The 16,865-nt window shown below is 32.2% G+C and overlaps 2 protein-coding genes across 2 annotated transcripts; one reads left to right on the top strand and one right to left on the bottom strand.

The window, feature by feature from the left end:
• Positions 1-2,489: 2,489 nt before the first annotated feature.
• LOC123198214 (probable protein phosphatase 2C 76) lies at positions 2,490-7,869 on the bottom strand. The gene is made up of 9 exons (XM_044612880.1): positions 7,542-7,869; positions 7,084-7,377; positions 6,392-6,519; positions 5,719-5,817; positions 5,281-5,439; positions 4,057-4,143; positions 3,733-3,824; positions 3,296-3,370; positions 2,490-2,891 (listed from the first exon to the last, which is right to left on the bottom strand). Exons 2-9 carry the CDS (start codon positions 7,341-7,343, stop codon positions 2,721-2,723), a joined length of 1,071 nt encoding a protein of 356 aa, XP_044468815.1. The 5' UTR covers positions 7,344-7,377; positions 7,542-7,869; the 3' UTR covers positions 2,490-2,720.
• A 4,049-nt stretch (positions 7,870-11,918) lies between these two features.
• On the top strand, positions 11,919-16,688 carry LOC123198006 (cyclic nucleotide-gated ion channel 1-like). Its single transcript, XM_044612575.1, has 8 exons — positions 11,919-12,050; positions 12,160-12,284; positions 12,438-13,005; positions 13,500-13,712; positions 14,539-14,810; positions 15,175-15,286; positions 15,497-15,733; positions 15,820-16,688. Exons 2-8 carry the CDS (start codon positions 12,256-12,258, stop codon positions 16,516-16,518), a joined length of 2,130 nt encoding a protein of 709 aa, XP_044468510.1. The 5' UTR covers positions 11,919-12,050; positions 12,160-12,255; the 3' UTR covers positions 16,519-16,688.
• The last annotated feature ends 177 nt before the right edge of the window (positions 16,689-16,865 follow it).

Below are 16,865 nucleotides of genomic sequence, written 5' to 3'. Positions count from 1 at the left end.
ATCACAAAAGAGTTAAACTAAGTTTATGCATAATATTAATAAACCTCTAAAAGATTAAAATCTTTCACGTATATAGTTAAAATTTTATTTTTTTACTTTGAATACAAAAAAGTCACTGATAAATATATAAATTACGAGTTTAACTAAAAAATTTTTAACCAAAATCCAATAAACTATTTCTATTTTTAGTTTAACCTTAAGCCTCCAAGTTATGGGCTTATTAAAATGAAGCTCGAGATTATATATACCTAATCAAGCCCTACTAAGTTCGGTTTGGTGCGATTATAACCCTAATTCAAATCTCTTTCTTGATATTAATGTAAAGACATAAGAGGAAGTAAATGCATGGAATTAGTAATAGCCATCATCCTCAAATAGGTGGTAACAAGAAAAGGATTGTAGGCATGTTACCCAAAAAAGAAATTGAGTGGTGACATATGAATATGAAGGTCATTAATAATATTATTAATTATAGCATTAAATTGAATTTATTTATATCACAACCCATGTGTGAAAAGTTGCCATCAATAATCCAATGCCTTGATAATGAGAGAAGCACATGGTGCCTTTGCACTCATAATGCTTCAACTAATGTATGCTTCTGAATAAGATAATAACTTTGAACTACACCATGCTTCTCTTTTTAGAATAATGTTATTATTATTAATATTACGTGTATACACTTTTGATACATAATTTGGATATACAAATTATATATTATCATATAATTTGATATTTTTTTAATCTTTAATCTAAATCACATGATGACACATCATCTGAGTATCAAATTATATACTAAAAATACGTATATATACTTTTATTGTATTTTTTATTTGCTACCTAATCTAACATAAGCAACCACCACTTCCTATCCACTACCATCCAACTCTTATATATAATTTTATATAAAATTTTCAAACTTAATTTTAGATATTCAAGTCAATGGGTTTAGATCTCAAGCATGCCTTCACTCTATCAAGGGGTTAGTCTGTAAATTGATTGGTTCAACTAGTATTATTTCCATTTACTTTTTTAATCTTTAAGGAATTTATATTTAGAACAAATGGCCTAAACCTAGGGATCCAAAAGCCTTGCTTTGAACATACGCAAAATACATATTCTTCCAGTGTAATCTTTAATAAAAACATGTTATGAATATGCCCGGTAGATATCCATAGTTTTTTTTAAATAAATATTATTATTGATTTTTAAAGTAATTATTTACATGATAGGTATTTAGTTAAAAATAAATTCGAATCGAATTAATTTAAACTCAATTGTTGACTTAACTTGTTCAAGCTTGAAATAAGTGATCATAACTCAAATTTGAACTCGAGCTATGGTAAGCAACTTTATTGAACTCAAGATTAAATTTTAGAATGTTTAGTTTGATAAACTCGTTAATGGTTTGTATATACAAATAAAATGATAATATTTTGACTAATCCAGAATGATATTATTTTATACTAGTTTTATATTATGTAAGTAATACAAAATAATATCTTTTTATTATATAACTTTGAATCAAGATAACATTATTTTGTTTTATATTTATCGGACTCAACCTTAACTAGTGTAAACTTTAACTTGCATCTCCAATGGTTAACCCATGTGAGCCGAACTATTGAACTGTTGAACATCACCCATACCGAAGCTTGAACTCCAGTCCTGGAAAGTCGAAAAACACTTACTTTAGATCATTTAAACCTTTTCAGCACCCAAAATGGCTTTTGGTTTGAGAAAATGTTAGAAAACCGAAAGAAAAATGTCATTTTCAAATGTGTATAAATAGGCCAATTAATGAGAGACAGAACATTCACTAACGGTCTTCTTTCAGACCGAGATTTCTCAGCATCCAATTGGAAGGGTTAATTCAAGAGATTGGTTTCGATGTCTGTGGCTTTGAGTTACATTGACAATTGTTAGCATTAGATATCGTTTCCTTGATTTTCCCGGCAACCATTCGCTGATTTTAAGCCCTAGTGATTACTTGAAAATTATAAACATTAACTGAATTAAATATAGAATTAATCATATAATTAAGTCAAGGGTTTTACTGCAAGACCCGCAAGGGAAAGTATTTTAATTTCATAATCAGACTGAAAATGTTGTCGTCGAGGGCAATTCTTGCCTAGTAGTATTAGGCATATTAACAATAGACTCCATCCAAAATCACTTAAACGAGATGTCAATGTTTATATTATATATATTTATATATTATTTGTTAAGTGAAAAACTTTATTTGTATTGATTGAATGGATAAACTCAAAACATAGTGATTAGACCTATAACTATTATACCAATTAAATATAGATTTCATATGTGCGACAAAAATTTTAATTCATACCTTCTTCTTAAAAATTTTAATTCATACCTTCTTCTTAAAAGTTTTAATGTTCCACTAATTTTGTTAACCCCTAAGAAGTTAATGTCTATTTGTATTATTAGTATTTGAAATATTATTGTTAGTATAACATCAAATAATTTAATGGCTGCCCAAACACAAAATGCGTCATGTCTTTATTTAACCAAAATACCCGGATGGCAACATAGAAATGGTTCATGTACTCAATACAACGAGCAAATTAGAAACAAAACAATGAATAAAAAAATTGCCGCCATGTTTGGTATGCACATTTACCCAACATGCATGTGCAAGATTCAGAAAGATGATCTATACCTGAGCTGAAGGATCAATAAACCTACACAGGCAATATAAATTAAGATATCTTATCAGGCTGGGGATCAGCTTGATTAGCATCACCACCATGGTGGAATTTCACCACGATGCATGATATATTGTCAGCACTGCCACGGGTAAAAGCAGTCTCCGTTAATTTCTGAGCTGCAGCCTCAGGTTCTTCTTCTCTTTGGGCAAGTGCAACAGCATCCTGAACATGAGAAATGCATATATACGCATTAGTGGATAGGCGTTAGATGAGATCTGCAAATATTTATGCCAGTAAAATCGCCCTCTTGGAGACTGACTTGCAAAGAAGCACAGTGATAGGGCATTGGCCCTACCATGGTTTTATGGCAAATGTCATGTAGAGTGGTTTCTATATTCTATTTCATATTCTAAAATAAACAACAGTTCTCAAATAAATCCACTTCAATAAAAATAGACAAAAGCAAATGCTACTCCACTACTAATATAATTCAACAAGGTCTTCTAGAAAAGTTCCGAAAAAAAAAAAGGAAGTGATAATGCCTATTTCACAGGAAGGGAATATGCTTGCACAATTGTTTTAGAGAGAGAGAGAGAGAGAGAGAGAGAGAAAGGGAGCTAGCTTACCTCATTGGGTAGTACATCCCATAGTCCATCACTTGCAAGAACAAGCAAGTCAAATTCTCCGCCTATTTCTTGCTCCTATAAAAGTACAGCAAAACATACTGTAAATTGATTTCTAATAACTTGCAACCAACTGAAAATATATCCACCAATAGTCAAAAAATAGTGATAGTCATTATGAATGGTGGTCCCAATATACAGGTATCAAGTTAGGAGCCACTAGGAATGTACAGGCTAGCATGAAAAAGGGTTTCGCTAATTGCAATTTCACATAGGTTATACAGAAAAGTAACGGAGATTTACCCACTTTCTACCACTAAGAGCAAGATGACTATATAAACATAACCCTCGGAAAGCCCTGATTATCCTTACAGGGGCCAAAAAAAAAAACAAATTCAAATCCTTCACAAGATAATACAACAGAAGATATTGATAATTACCTGGATCTCAGGTTCAGCAACAACAAATTGCTTCAACATACGGTTACCAAACGCTCGTGACATAGCAAGAACACCTCCAACTCTCCAAGTCCCTGGCAAAACACTATAATGAACAACAGTCTAAAGGCACTCTTTCTGTCACGTCAAGAATTCTGTCAAACTATATTTTGACACAGCAGTTAAGCACAACTTTTAGCAACTGCTCAACCCTACAAAATAGTTGTGCCAGATACCCTACTGCACGGAAATTATCATGAAGCTAATATATAGACAATTTGCAGCTGCTTACTTCAAAAATAAATTTTATACAGTGAACAATTTTACCTGCCCACATTACAATGCCACCAGCATTTTCAATTCTCTTCCGCTCATCACTTCTGTTGGGTTTATGATCTTCAGAGAGAGGGATAGCTATTAGAAAGAACAAAAAGAAATGGTTTACTCAATATTCATTTCATATGCAGTAAAAAGTAAATAATTAATCCAATTGTGAGCCTATCTGCTGGTTAAAATGATCAACAACTGATATAACCGCCAGCAAAAGTAGATATATAATGCATCGTAAAACAACTCATATTTTAGAGGCAAATTTTGGGCAGGCCCCCCTGCTTGTACCCATATAACCTCCTTGAACAAGAATATTGTTTTTATATATATTTCTTTAAAAAAAAAAAAACAGAAAGAAAAATATTGATTCCTTCCTCATCTATAGTAAGTTCACAAAAGATGGGAAAACATTTATATGCATGTGTCTGTGTGTGCATTAAATGCAACATATATTTCTTTATTATTGATTTCTTACAATATCTTTTAGAAACAAAATTTTAAAAGTATGTTTATTTTATTTCTTATATTTAATTTCCTTCATATGAAAATAAAGTTGAGTATTTATCAACGTATAACTAATTTGAACACATAAATGTAAAGCAAAAGTAGTGTATAAGTTTACATTGAGGATTGAATAGATTAGAAAGAATAAACCTAACAGTCAGTGATACTTTAATTTTTTTTTTTTTTTTTAAAATCTTGGTTAGATTTTATAACATGCATTTTATTAGGAAAACAATAAAGCCAATATAACATAATTTTGTGGTTACCCCATGCTCCTAAAGCAATACTTTACCATTTCAAATATTTGCAAATTATCGTCTTGAAGATTTTGAATAGTTATATATTACAAAATATCCAAATAGACACTCTCTTTACCTTTTTTAGCCAAAAAATGCATGTAAATCCACACATGCATAGTCATTTCTAGCCAACAACAATATTTAAGCGATGCCTAATATTGAACATAATTGCATCATGCAATAGAATAAGAAACCTTATTCACATAAATTAATTAGCATCTGATGAATTTCTTGTAAAGTCTAATATTGGACTTAAACCTGTACTGATATAGATCATGCAAATATAAGAAGTTAACTGTTCAATGTCATCCTTTATGACAACTACATTATATACTTGCCATACCGGAAACAGTCATTTTAGATGCTGTTTATCGACCTCCAAAAGAACACACACCGGAAATATTAAAGTAAACAATACCTTTACCAGCCTTTGATATCACAGTCCTCGAATCTCCAACATTAGCAACAAACAGGTGGTTACCAACCAAAACTGCTGTTGAAGCAGTAGAACCATCATCCCTGACAGTATCTTTTTCAGACTCCAAAAAGGCAGCATCAGTCTGTTGATATGTTTCACCTGCAAGCTCACTCGGGTCACTGGATGAACTCATACAAATCAGTATCAAAAGATTGGAAAACACTCCATGCAGGCCTCCACAAACTGGACCCCTACATGACAGACTTAATGCCACTAGATGTTTCATCCGCCCTAGAAGAAATGTAAACATCTGAATGTGCATGGGATCCTGCATTTATGTGGAGAACGAAGGATATGCTACAATCATATGGACCAATTCCTTTATGACAATGAATCCATTAGGACCATTACAATGTCAATCAGAAAGTATGTACGCACTTATAGCCAATTTAGTATCTTTCATGAACTGTGGATGCTTCATGAGATTGTCAAACAAGTGTTGCTTCAAATACTCAGCAGCATGAGAACCACCATGACCTGTAATGGTACATTTTACATGTTATAAAAAGAAACAACAGAAATAGACATAAGACACATTGTCCTTGAACAGTAAACAACAGCTATGATCTATAAACAAAGATCAGGATCAGAGTATCAAGCTGACAGGTTTAAAAGTTGATAATTAAATAAGCAGTCTAGATCCTACAAGCAAACATCCAGACCTTGGACCATTATTATGACAATCAATAAATATACGTTTATCTTTCTAAGAGGATCCTATTTAAATCATAAAACAAGTTGCAGCTCATATTCCAGGTGTCAGATGGACTTGTGTTTGTAAACCCTAACTTCATTCCACGTGTATGACATCATGTCGCAGATCATAATTACCATACACATATAACAGTCAAGACTGACTTGTCATAAAGCATTTATTTTCCAGTCAGTCACGTGGATGTTGATAACCAGTTGAAACACTACTTCTGTATAGCAGTTTCAATCTTCGTTTGTCACCATGGTGACACTTGGTGACAGTATCCATGATACATTGCTTTATGTCCATAATTTTAGATCTTTCTCCAAGGCAAGAAATGATCAGGGAATATCTAACCATCAAAGATTCCAAACATGCAGACCGCTTGCCCATCAATTGTGGAAGTCTTAATATCAAAGAAATCCTCCATGGTTGCCCTCTTTCCCCTAAAACTTGAATAACCACATCTCAGTCGTCCATCTTCACTGTCCACCACAAAAGAAATCAATAGTAAGTTTAAACCTGATTATCCATCTAGCACGTACATATCATGAATAGCATAAGATATAACCTCTATAGCAAAACTTTCGATCATTTATTCAACTGTAAAACCCTCAACACAAAACATTCATGTTGATTCTTGTGAGCACAAGAAACAGATTTCTCTTAATATAACTACAGTTATAGGAAAATGTTAGTAATGGTTGAATTTACTTAAATTTCTTATATACTTTTAAAACCAAATGTAAAAAAAATACCATCTCCAACTTTTTCCCATTTCTACAGAAAGACAGTTTCAAAAAACTTCCACAAATTGTAAAAACAAAGAAAGATATTCAATTTCCACCACCATTTTTTAGCACCAGACAATCTCATACATACATCTCCAATCCATACATACATAAAGGGCAAGTCAATTAAATAAACAATCAAATTCAATCTACATACAATTCAATAAAAATGTACAACTAATCAATCAAATGCATATGATAGCAAATGCAGTAAATTTTGCAACATGAATATTGACAAATGCAATAACTCATTATCACCTTTTCAATCCTCCACTAACATATCCACCATCATCTTCTTTCTCCGGCAATATATCAACAGTTGGTCCGCGTTTTGCCGCCGCACCTGATGAATCAACCATCATCTTTAAACTCCTAAATTCGCAATTCCACGTAAAATTTACGCCGACACACGCATGCAAAATCCTCCTGGTGTTGGTTATTTGAACCCTCCTTTTCGTCAATATTCCTACTCTCCCAGCTCGTACAATCACACTCCTTAAATAAATGTTGCATACCATCTAAAATCCACCGCTCCAACCTGCGATGCCAAATCTGAAAAGAGAAATTTAAAATTAAAAAAAACAACGTCGTAAATGTCGCCAAAATGCTGTGAGATTTCAAATTCAAGGGTGTTTAACTCGAATGCAAACTAATTAAATATTACTTTTCAAAAATTAAAAAGAAAATGTGTTAAAAGAGAATATTCAAAGAATTACGGATCTTTGATTGAACGAATCTGCGGAATTGGAGGTGCTAAAGAGAAGCGGATCTGAAAAGCGTAATGGAGGTGGGTGTGATCGGGTTCGGGTCGGATAAAATGGATTATCCGAATCTGACGAAACACGTAGTTTGAATTGGATTAAGATTTGTTTGACAAGGTTTCTCTCTCTCCCTGAAAGAGAATCTGTAAACCCTAGAGAGAGGGATCGAAGAACGGTGAGTGAGTGTGAGACTTGCGAAGCGGAGAAGACAGAGGCAGCATTTTGTAGCTTGGCACCGAAGAGAAATGGCAACGTGGCACTTTTCATGCAATCGCTTTGGCTATTATCTTCTACACTCAACTCTATCATACTTCTTCTCCATTTTTTTAATCAAACAAATCAAAACGAAATATATATATATATATATATATATATATATATATATATATATATATATATATATATATATATATATATAAAATATCATAAAAATATGTATTTATAATACATGATTAATGACACGTGTTATGTTCTGGTTTTCACAAGAAATGATAGAACTTGATGGTAGAAATGATTCATGAATCTCATACCCTGTTGTTTGGGCACACTATTTATCCCATCCCGTATGGAAGTTAATTTCATTTGTGGTAGACCAAATTTAGTAAGCCTAACCAATGAATCTAAATAACAAACTCAAAGCCCAATCCTCGAATGATAACCTTGGGGTCGTTAGGGATAGAATTCGATTTAACAAAGGTCAATTTAAGTTTTGTTGTACTCTAGAATGGTCAACTCAAGATTAAGTATGACTCGCTATATTAATAAATAATAATATTAGAAGAGAAAAAATTATCGTAAAAGAAGAATAATAATTAAAAAAAAAATTCACTAATGATTTAATTCGAATTAAGCTTATTTAAGCCAAATAATGCTTCAAACTTGAACACCTCATATTGAATCCACCCTTAATGACCATTGCATGCAATTTTCAACCATATGAAGTAAGGCAGTTGGATAGATGTGTTTGTTAGAGCAAGGCAACAATATTTTTATATAGGGGTGGATGTGAACTGAATTAAACTTGAATACCTTGGTTCGAAAAAAAAAAGTTCAATTCAAGTTTAATTCGGTTTGAATGAAAATAATTATATTAGAGTTTAATTCGAATTTATAGTTTAAATTCATAACTTGAATATGTGGTTCAAATTTATGATTTATTGGTAAAACAACATCATTTAACAATTACTTAATATAATTCAAATCAAATCACAAGTTAAATTCAAATAAAATCAAATAATCTACCTAGTTGACAAACTAAACCAAACCGAACTCTTTTTAGTTTGATTTCAAAATAAGTCAAACCTCTTATTCAAACTCGATTTAAGTTTGAACTAAATAAATTTAAACTGAATAAAATCAAATCGGGTCAACTTCTTGGTTCAGGTCTAACAATAGTTTCATAAGGAGGGGGCACACTTGACCTTCCTTAATTTTGAATTTTTTTTTTAAATATAATATATTTCTATATTATAAATTTTACGTAATAACGTCATTTAGCTTTTTTTAAATTTGTGAAATATCTCACAAAATATCTCAAATTATTAAAATTGCCAAGTCAAGATCCATATTATATCTCAAATGATTAACAGTTCAAAAGCCAATGTTGGACGCATTTATTGAAGGGTCCAATTTGTTTAACAAAGTAAATTTGTTTCATATCATCCAACACATTTGAAATATTTTAATTGAATGTAATATTATAAATAAATATTCACATTTTAGTATATTTTGTATCCGGTATTTTTGTATTATAATTTCATGTACAGTAGAATTTTTGTTATGTTAAACTAATATTTTGATGTGAATAATTTTATTTATTTCTTTTTAAATTTTTTGATATTAATTGTCGAGTATCGACATGTTAAAAAAATGTGATCTTAACTTCTACTCGTTTCAAATATATGATCTTAACCCTCATATATTTGGTCATTCTTTTCAATATCAACCGGTTTTCGACAATATCATCAATTCAACCTCTCAAAATTATTGATATATTCGAATTAAAAAAAAATCATTTTTTTAAACTTAAATAGAATAACCTAAGTCATAGTTTGACAAGTTAAAAGGCAAATAGTGTTTGAAACTTGAACCTTTTGGTGTGATTGTTTAATACAATGATAACCGTATTACATTATTTGTGTATTCGGTCATAAAAATGTTAAGGGTATGAATGTTTTTAGATTGACCATTGTTCGTGCCTATAGAGGTCTCATGAATAAACTACATATTGATCCCTTCATTATGGTTTTATCAATTTAAGTATATACGTCATACATACACATGTAGAAATTGATGAAGAAATACCAATTTATCATTATTAAAATAAGATATATTATTAGAATAAAATTATAAAATAATCTTAATGATTGACTTTAGAATACCTACTATAACATAAATAACAAGTTTCCACGCTATGTTTGAGCTAAAAACAATTTTCCCCATTTAGATGATATAAATAATACTTTATTACCAAAAATCAAATTTTGTAAAAATAAAAAAACTAACGACGTAAAAGTATAATAGTAATTTCACCATAAGATATTTTGAGAAAGAAATGAAAAATAATTTTTTGCAAATCTCATTTAAATGCTTAAAAGAGGATAATTTGACCATTTTAAAGGTTTAAAATCTTGAAAACCTCAGTTGTTTACAACCTCTTTTATTACAACCACAATTTCACTATTGTTGTTATTTTTCAAAACCCTAAAACCGTCTATTTTGTTGCATCTAAGTTATTGTCAACGATTTCTTCATTTGATCAAGACATCAATGACTTGATCAAAAGAAGTTGTCAATGACAACTTCAATGGTAACAAGAGAGAGGGTTTGAGGGATCAAAGATCACCATGAAAGAGAGGAGATAAGATGGTGGGACAAAATAGAGGGTGAATTAACTTTTGGGATTATGAGGTGGGTTATTGAAGAAAGGGAAGTGATGGAATCCCGCATGAATATGATGAATAAAAGGCTGAAAGTAAAATTAAAAAAAAAAAGATTCTTATGCAAATTTAAATATTTAAAAGATTTTTAAATTTTTTATTAATTCGAGATTATATTATAATTTTGAAAAACAAATAATAATTTTATTTTTTTAACACTGATATAAGATTTTTTTATTAACAAAATTAATTTTAAATAAAAAAATGTTATTCATGTTAGGCCGAAGCCTCGGTGAAAAAAATGTAATTTATTCTTAATTAATACCCCGTATTTATAAGAGGGCAATTTAGCTTATAAATAAAATAATCGTAGGGTTTCGGTGTAGAAGTCAACCGAAAATACGATCTGGGCAGGCAGTTTGACTTTCGTCGCTGTGGACGCCGTACACTAGTCAGTATTCGCCGCGTTTTGCGCTGCCATCACGAGGACAAAATCCCCGGTTGAGTAAATATCTTACTTATCCAATTAAACCAATAAATGGCCGCCACGTCACACAGTCTTCCCCTATTGGAAATCGAGGACACCAAAATTCAAAAAATATAAAAATGACTCAGGTGAAATATAACATACAAATTTACCATTTTTAGTATGTAAAAGGGTAAATACTTTTGGACCTCTCTTTAAAATCATTTGAAAAAAAAAAAATTGGTAAGGTCATTTACGATGTTGTTTAGAATAAGTTTATATTAATTAAGACTTTCATTCTTAATATCACTTTAATTAGTATTATAATTTTTTATTATAAAATACAAGTAACAAGGAAAATAATAGTTTTATAATACTATTTGTTAAAAAATGTATAACAAAAAAGATAATAACTACATATAAATTTAATATTTTCATCTCTTATCTTTTAGTCGAGAAATTTGTAAAAAATATTTTATGTCATTTTTATAAATGAAATTTTTGTTGTTATTATTACGGTTTATCCATAATAAATTATTTTAAAATAAATAAATATTATCCATTTTAATTTTTATTAATTTGACTATTTTGTTTTTAAAAGACGTGAAAGATGGTAAATTTATTTTAGTATTTGTAAATATTTTTTTTTGTTATAATTATTAATTTTATTCATATGCGTAACTTCTTGCAACTTTCCCTCTCATTTTTCTGAGATAAGAACGGCACCGTTTACTTGAAAAGTCATAAGTGGGACCCTACCACTCACAAGAAACTTTTGGCAGCTGCGGGTGTCTGTCATCTTCCTTGTGACTCTCTGCTCCATTACACAGTCACAATCTCTTGACCAAAGTAAAGAAACAGTTGGTAATTTTAATTGTTCAATACATTACTCTCTGGCCCCCCTCAAGCCCTCTTCCTCGAAACTTCCCTCTCTCTCAATTTCACAGGCCCACTGAATCACCCACCACTCAGGCATGTCTACTTTTTCTTTCTATTTTTGTTATTATTGTATTTTTTTTCCATTTCGAATTTGTTCATCTCTGAAACTTGCTGTGTTTCAGTATCTATTTCGTTGTTGTTCTTTGAAGAAGAAAAAAGTGTTTATTGATTTCAGAAAAGGTTCATTTTTTACTTAAAAGTTTACTCTTTAATGTTGATTCTATCTTGGGTTGTACTTGGAGTTCTGCTTTGTATTTTTGACTATTTTCTTTTATAAATTTTGAATCAGGTGAGATATTGGGAAGTTCGCGGTGCTTGAAGTGGTGGACTGGGCTTATATTTTTTTGTTGTTGTTTGGATATTGCATTGTGAATAAGCTATAGTTATGAGTTACCGCTCAGGGAAGTTAGTGAGGTTAGTTTACTAATTTTGTGATTGCACAATTTTAAACAAGTTATTATTAGGATTTTCTGGTGGTTTATCACTTTGTTATGCTTCTATTCAATGGTTTCTTAGGTGGGTGCATATAGATCGACTTTATACTTGATTATGTTATGTGTTGTTCAGGTTTAATGATTGGGATTCAGATAAAAGTCCAGAGGGGCAGTATTCTGGGAATTATGGAATGCGATCTGAGAAATTCCGAATTACTGTTAACTCATTTTCGGAGAAGTTCCAAAGAGGTTTAGAATCTGGGTCTGAGAGGTTTAAGGGGTTTAGAGAAACATTGAGATCCTACTCGTTTAATAATTTTGTGAATAAAGGCTTGGGATCTGAGAAGAAGGTTCTTGACCCACAAGGGCCATTCCTTGAGAGGTGGAATAAGATATTTGTGTTGTCATGTATGGTTGCCATCTCATTGGATCCTTTGTTCTTTTATGTTCCTGTGGTTAATGGTGGTAAGAAGTGCCTGACCCTGGACCGAAAGATGGAGACTACGGCAAGTGTGTTGCGGTCATTCACAGATATCTTCTATTTACTTCATATAATTTTTCAGTTTCGCACTGGTTTTATTGCTCCCCCTTCTCGGGTATTTGGAAGAGGTATTTTGGTTGAAGATACTTGGCTAATAGCAAAGAAGTATCTATCATCATATTTCTTAATTGACATTCTTGCTGTCCTTCCACTCCCACAGGTAAAGGGGTTTCTTTATGTCCTAAAAAAATTTCTTTGTGGTGCCTAATGCTGTTTAATAGTTTCTTTTTTAATTGCAACTCAGTTTAGTAGAAGTAATGTCTTGATATATAGTATGCAATTATTTTTTTGCATTCCAAACAGGGAGCTTAGCTTATCATGCTTGTTACATTTGTTGTCATCCAGGAGATTGAAATATTTTCCCTGCTTTTGCTGGACTATTTAATTTTTTTATGTTTTTATTTTTTTGTCAATTTCTTATTGTGAGAGACTTTTTAATCTATTACTGGGCATGCTAGATTCTGAACTCCCACATTGAGTGTATTTTTCATCTTAGCAGGAATGTAGTATCTAAGCTTGTGATTTATTTGAAAATATTCTTTGCTCCCGGAGTTGTTGTCATCATCACTTTTCCATGCTTATGTCCTTTTCCAGTGGATGCCAGTTTTCTTTGAAATCAATTTGTGGACTTCTGACTTAGTTCTATGTGTGCAGGTGGTGATTTTAATTATCATTCCAAGACTGGGAGGATCAGAAGCTCTGAATACAAAGAACTTGTTGAAATTTGTTGTTTTTATTCAATATTTGCCTAGGTTTATTCGAATATATCCGTTGTACAAGGAAGTTACAAGGACTTCTGGCATACTCACTGAAACTGCATGGGCCGGTGCTGCATTTAATCTATTTCTTTACATGCTTGCTAGCCATGTAAGTTTTATTTGCACAATTGTTGTCATTTTATCTTAAATAGTTACCTATAGTTATGTTGCATTATCTTTGCTAAAACCAAGCGGTAGAAATATTGAATCATCTTTGTTGGTTCATTCCCTTGTTTGCACATGCCAAGATCTTTAAACCTCGAAGATACTTGGAGGGAAGAATGGTTAATTGGTTACAACTGATAATGCTATTTAAGGTTAGAAGAATGGCTGTACTATTACTTTCATGCATGTATGTGCAGAAGTCTATGCTTACCACAGATAGGTTGAGTTTTGAAAGAAGTTACATATACATGAAAAATTTGTAGTGAAAAACTAATTTAATTGATGTAGATAAAGGCGTTAAAATAAATTTTGGACAAATACACTTGTGGTTACTTGAGGTGAGGATGCATTTTGTGTAATGTTCAGAAGACCTAAATGGTAAAATGTGCTGCCAAAAATAATTTAATTGATGGAGACAAAAGGGGTTAAAATAAATTTTGGACAAATACTGTAGTGTTTACTTGAGGTGAGGTTGCATTCTGTGTAATGTTAGTAGACCTAAATAGCTTTGTTGGCTGGTGATCAAGTTTCGATTGCTTATCAGTAGTGGGATGCTGAGTTTTTAGAAGTTTGAATAGCTTTTAGTTAATTTTGGCTGTTTGGGATTTTCCTAGCAAGGAATCTGCGTTAGAACTTACCATTTTATGTGAGCAAAGAACGTTTATCTCTCATACTCAGTACTCATCTGGTTACATTATGTTGCGATAGGAATTGTGATTGTCACTTTTGGTTGAATTTTCTGATTTCTAACTTTTAAGATTTTTGTACAGATAATTGGAGCCTTTTGGTACTTGTTTTCTATAGAAAGAGAAACAACTTGCTGGAAACAAGCCTGTCAGGGTCATACTGGGTGCTTTTTGTATTGTGGTGATGGTGAAGGAAATAGTGCATTACTAAGGGCTTCTTGTCCTATACAAACACCAAATGCAACACTATTTAATTTTGGAATATTCCTGGATGCTCTTCAATCTGGTATTGTGGAGTCAACATATTTTCCAAAGAAGTTCTTTTACTGTTTCTGGTGGGGCCTGCAAAATCTGAGGTCTGCACGCATAGGATATTTACTTATTCAGTTTATCATGTTTATATTTTTGCTAAGGTGGGATTTGAACATCTTGATTGATGATGACATCAGTAATCTTTGTTTGCTAGTTTGCTACTTAGGATGGTTGATGCTTTGGAAAGGTATCTGCTGAATGATTTTTATAATTATTGTCTTGTTAATTTAGGTTTGTAGAGTCCTGGTATTATTAATGCAGCACTACTGTCTTCTGATGCATGTTTATATTTTTCCTTGTAATGTATTTCTGTTCTTATTCTTTTAATGGATGCATGTGCTTGCTGTGTTCTGATATATTACAGTTTTCTTCTTCAAGTTTATCTGTGAACTTTCTCCTTTTTTGCAGTTCTCTTGGTCAAAACCTTGAAACAAGTACTTTTATCTGGGAAATCTGCTTTGCAGTCTTCATTTCCATATCAGGCTTGGTTCTATTTTCATTTCTCATCGGAAATATGCAGGTAGGCCGGTGCCCATAAATGCTGTATTCAGAGGTTTGGCACATTTGGAGCATTATAGTGGTGTTCCTAAATGTCAAGTATCACACATCATTCACACAATAATATAACTTACTTTATGTCTTCAAGTTTGAGTTGGTTTTCCAAAATTGTGCATGAGACTTGAGTTTCAGAAATAGGCCCATTAATATAGATTTTGATGCTGTGAAACAGACATACTTGCAGTCCACAACTACAAGATTAGAGGAGATGAGAGTGAAAAGACGTGATGCAGAACAGTGGATGGCCCATCGATTGCTCCCTGATACTCTGAGGGAGCGAATAAGGCGTTATGAGCAATACAAATGGCAAGAAACCAGAGGTGTTGATGAAGAGTATCTGCTCTGTAATCTTCCCAAGGATCTTAGAAGGGACATAAAGCGTCATCTCTGCTTAGCTTTGCTTATGAGAGTGAGTTCCTATTTTGTTCTAAAGTTTGTTTTCACCATTTACCCTCTCTTTCTTAACTTGTATTCCTCTTGTGGGATGTGTTTAAGGTGCCAATGTTTGAAAAAATGGATGAACAACTTTTGGATGCAATGTGTGACTGTCTCAAGCCAGTGCTGTATACAGAAGAAAGCTACATTGTTCGAGAGGGTGACCCTGTTGACGAAATGCTCTTCATCATGCGAGGCAAGCTATTGACTATAACTACCAATGGCGGAAGAACTGGTTTCTTTAACTCTGAATATCTTGGGGCTGGTGATTTCTGTGGCGAAGAACTTCTCACGTGGGCTCTGGATCCTCATTCCTCTTCTAATCTCCCCATCTCGACTAGAACTGTTAGAGCTCTTGCGGAAGTTGAAGCCTTTGCTTTAAAGGCTGATGACTTGAAGTTTGTTGCCTCTCAATTCAGGCGGCTTCACAGTAAGCAGTTGCGTCATACTTTTAGGTTTTATTCACAGCAGTGGAGGACTTGGGCAGCTTGTTTCATACAAGCAGCTTGGCGCCGCTATAGTAAAAAGAAGCTTGAAGAATCTCTACGTGCAGAAGAAGATCGTTTGCAAGATGCCCTGTCTAAGGCTAGTGGAAATTCACCAAGTTTAGGAGCCACCATTTATGCCTCAAGATTTGCTGCTAATGCACTTCGTGCAATTCGGCGAAATAGTACTCGGAAGGCAAGGATTCAGGAGAGGGTACCACCCATACTGCTTCAGAAGCCAGCCGAACCCGATTTCACAGCTGATGAACAATAGGTAAACTGTCTTTAGCTGTATGTATTCTTGTGTTGTTGTATAATTGAAAAAGAAAAAGAGTCATCTAAATTAGTTTGTATATACAAAAGTTATTTCATAATTGAGTTGTTGTATGAACTCAAAGCTTATTGCAGTAAAAAATCAATATCATGGGAAGGCATTCTCACTTACCTTTTACGGGTGTTTAATTTGAGTAATGTTTTATTATCAAAATAGAAAAATTATCTTGAAGATAGATTATTGGGTATAAATGAGTACTATATTTGATAAAATTTGATAAGTATAAATAATTATTGTGTTTGGTTAAAGATAATAAAAGATTATTAATAAATTATTTTACTTAAATA

Source organism: Mangifera indica, chromosome 15, assembly GCF_011075055.1.
Source record: "Mangifera indica cultivar Alphonso chromosome 15, CATAS_Mindica_2.1, whole genome shotgun sequence".
NCBI classification, from domain to species: domain Eukaryota; kingdom Viridiplantae; phylum Streptophyta; class Magnoliopsida; order Sapindales; family Anacardiaceae; genus Mangifera; species Mangifera indica.
Note: the sequence above shows the minus strand (reverse complement) of the source record. Positions and strands in the feature narration are given on the sequence as shown.

What these genes read in the sequence shown, in the direction of transcription:
- LOC123198214 (XM_044612880.1), bottom strand. Translation starts at nt 7,343, where the DNA reads ATGGTATGCAACATTTATTTAAGGAGTGTGATTGTACGAGCTGGGAGA. An exon ending in CATGTTTGGAATCTTTGATG is followed by an intron (nt 5,818 to 6,391) that starts GTTAGATATTCC and finishes GTACCATTACAG; the next exon opens with GTCATGGTGGTTCTCATGCT. An exon ending in GGGATGTACTACCCAATGAG is followed by an intron (nt 2,892 to 3,295) that starts GTAAGCTAGCTC and finishes TCTCATGTTCAG; the next exon opens with GATGCTGTTGCACTTGCCCA.
- LOC123198006 (XM_044612575.1), top strand. Translation starts at nt 12,256, where the DNA reads ATGAGTTACCGCTCAGGGAAGTTAGTGAG. An exon ending in CTGTCCTTCCACTCCCACAG is followed by an intron (nt 13,006 to 13,499) that starts GTAAAGGGGTTT and finishes CTATGTGTGCAG; the next exon opens with GTGGTGATTTTAATTATCAT. An exon ending in GCTTAGCTTTGCTTATGAGA is followed by an intron (nt 15,734 to 15,819) that starts GTGAGTTCCTAT and finishes GATGTGTTTAAG; the next exon opens with GTGCCAATGTTTGAAAAAAT.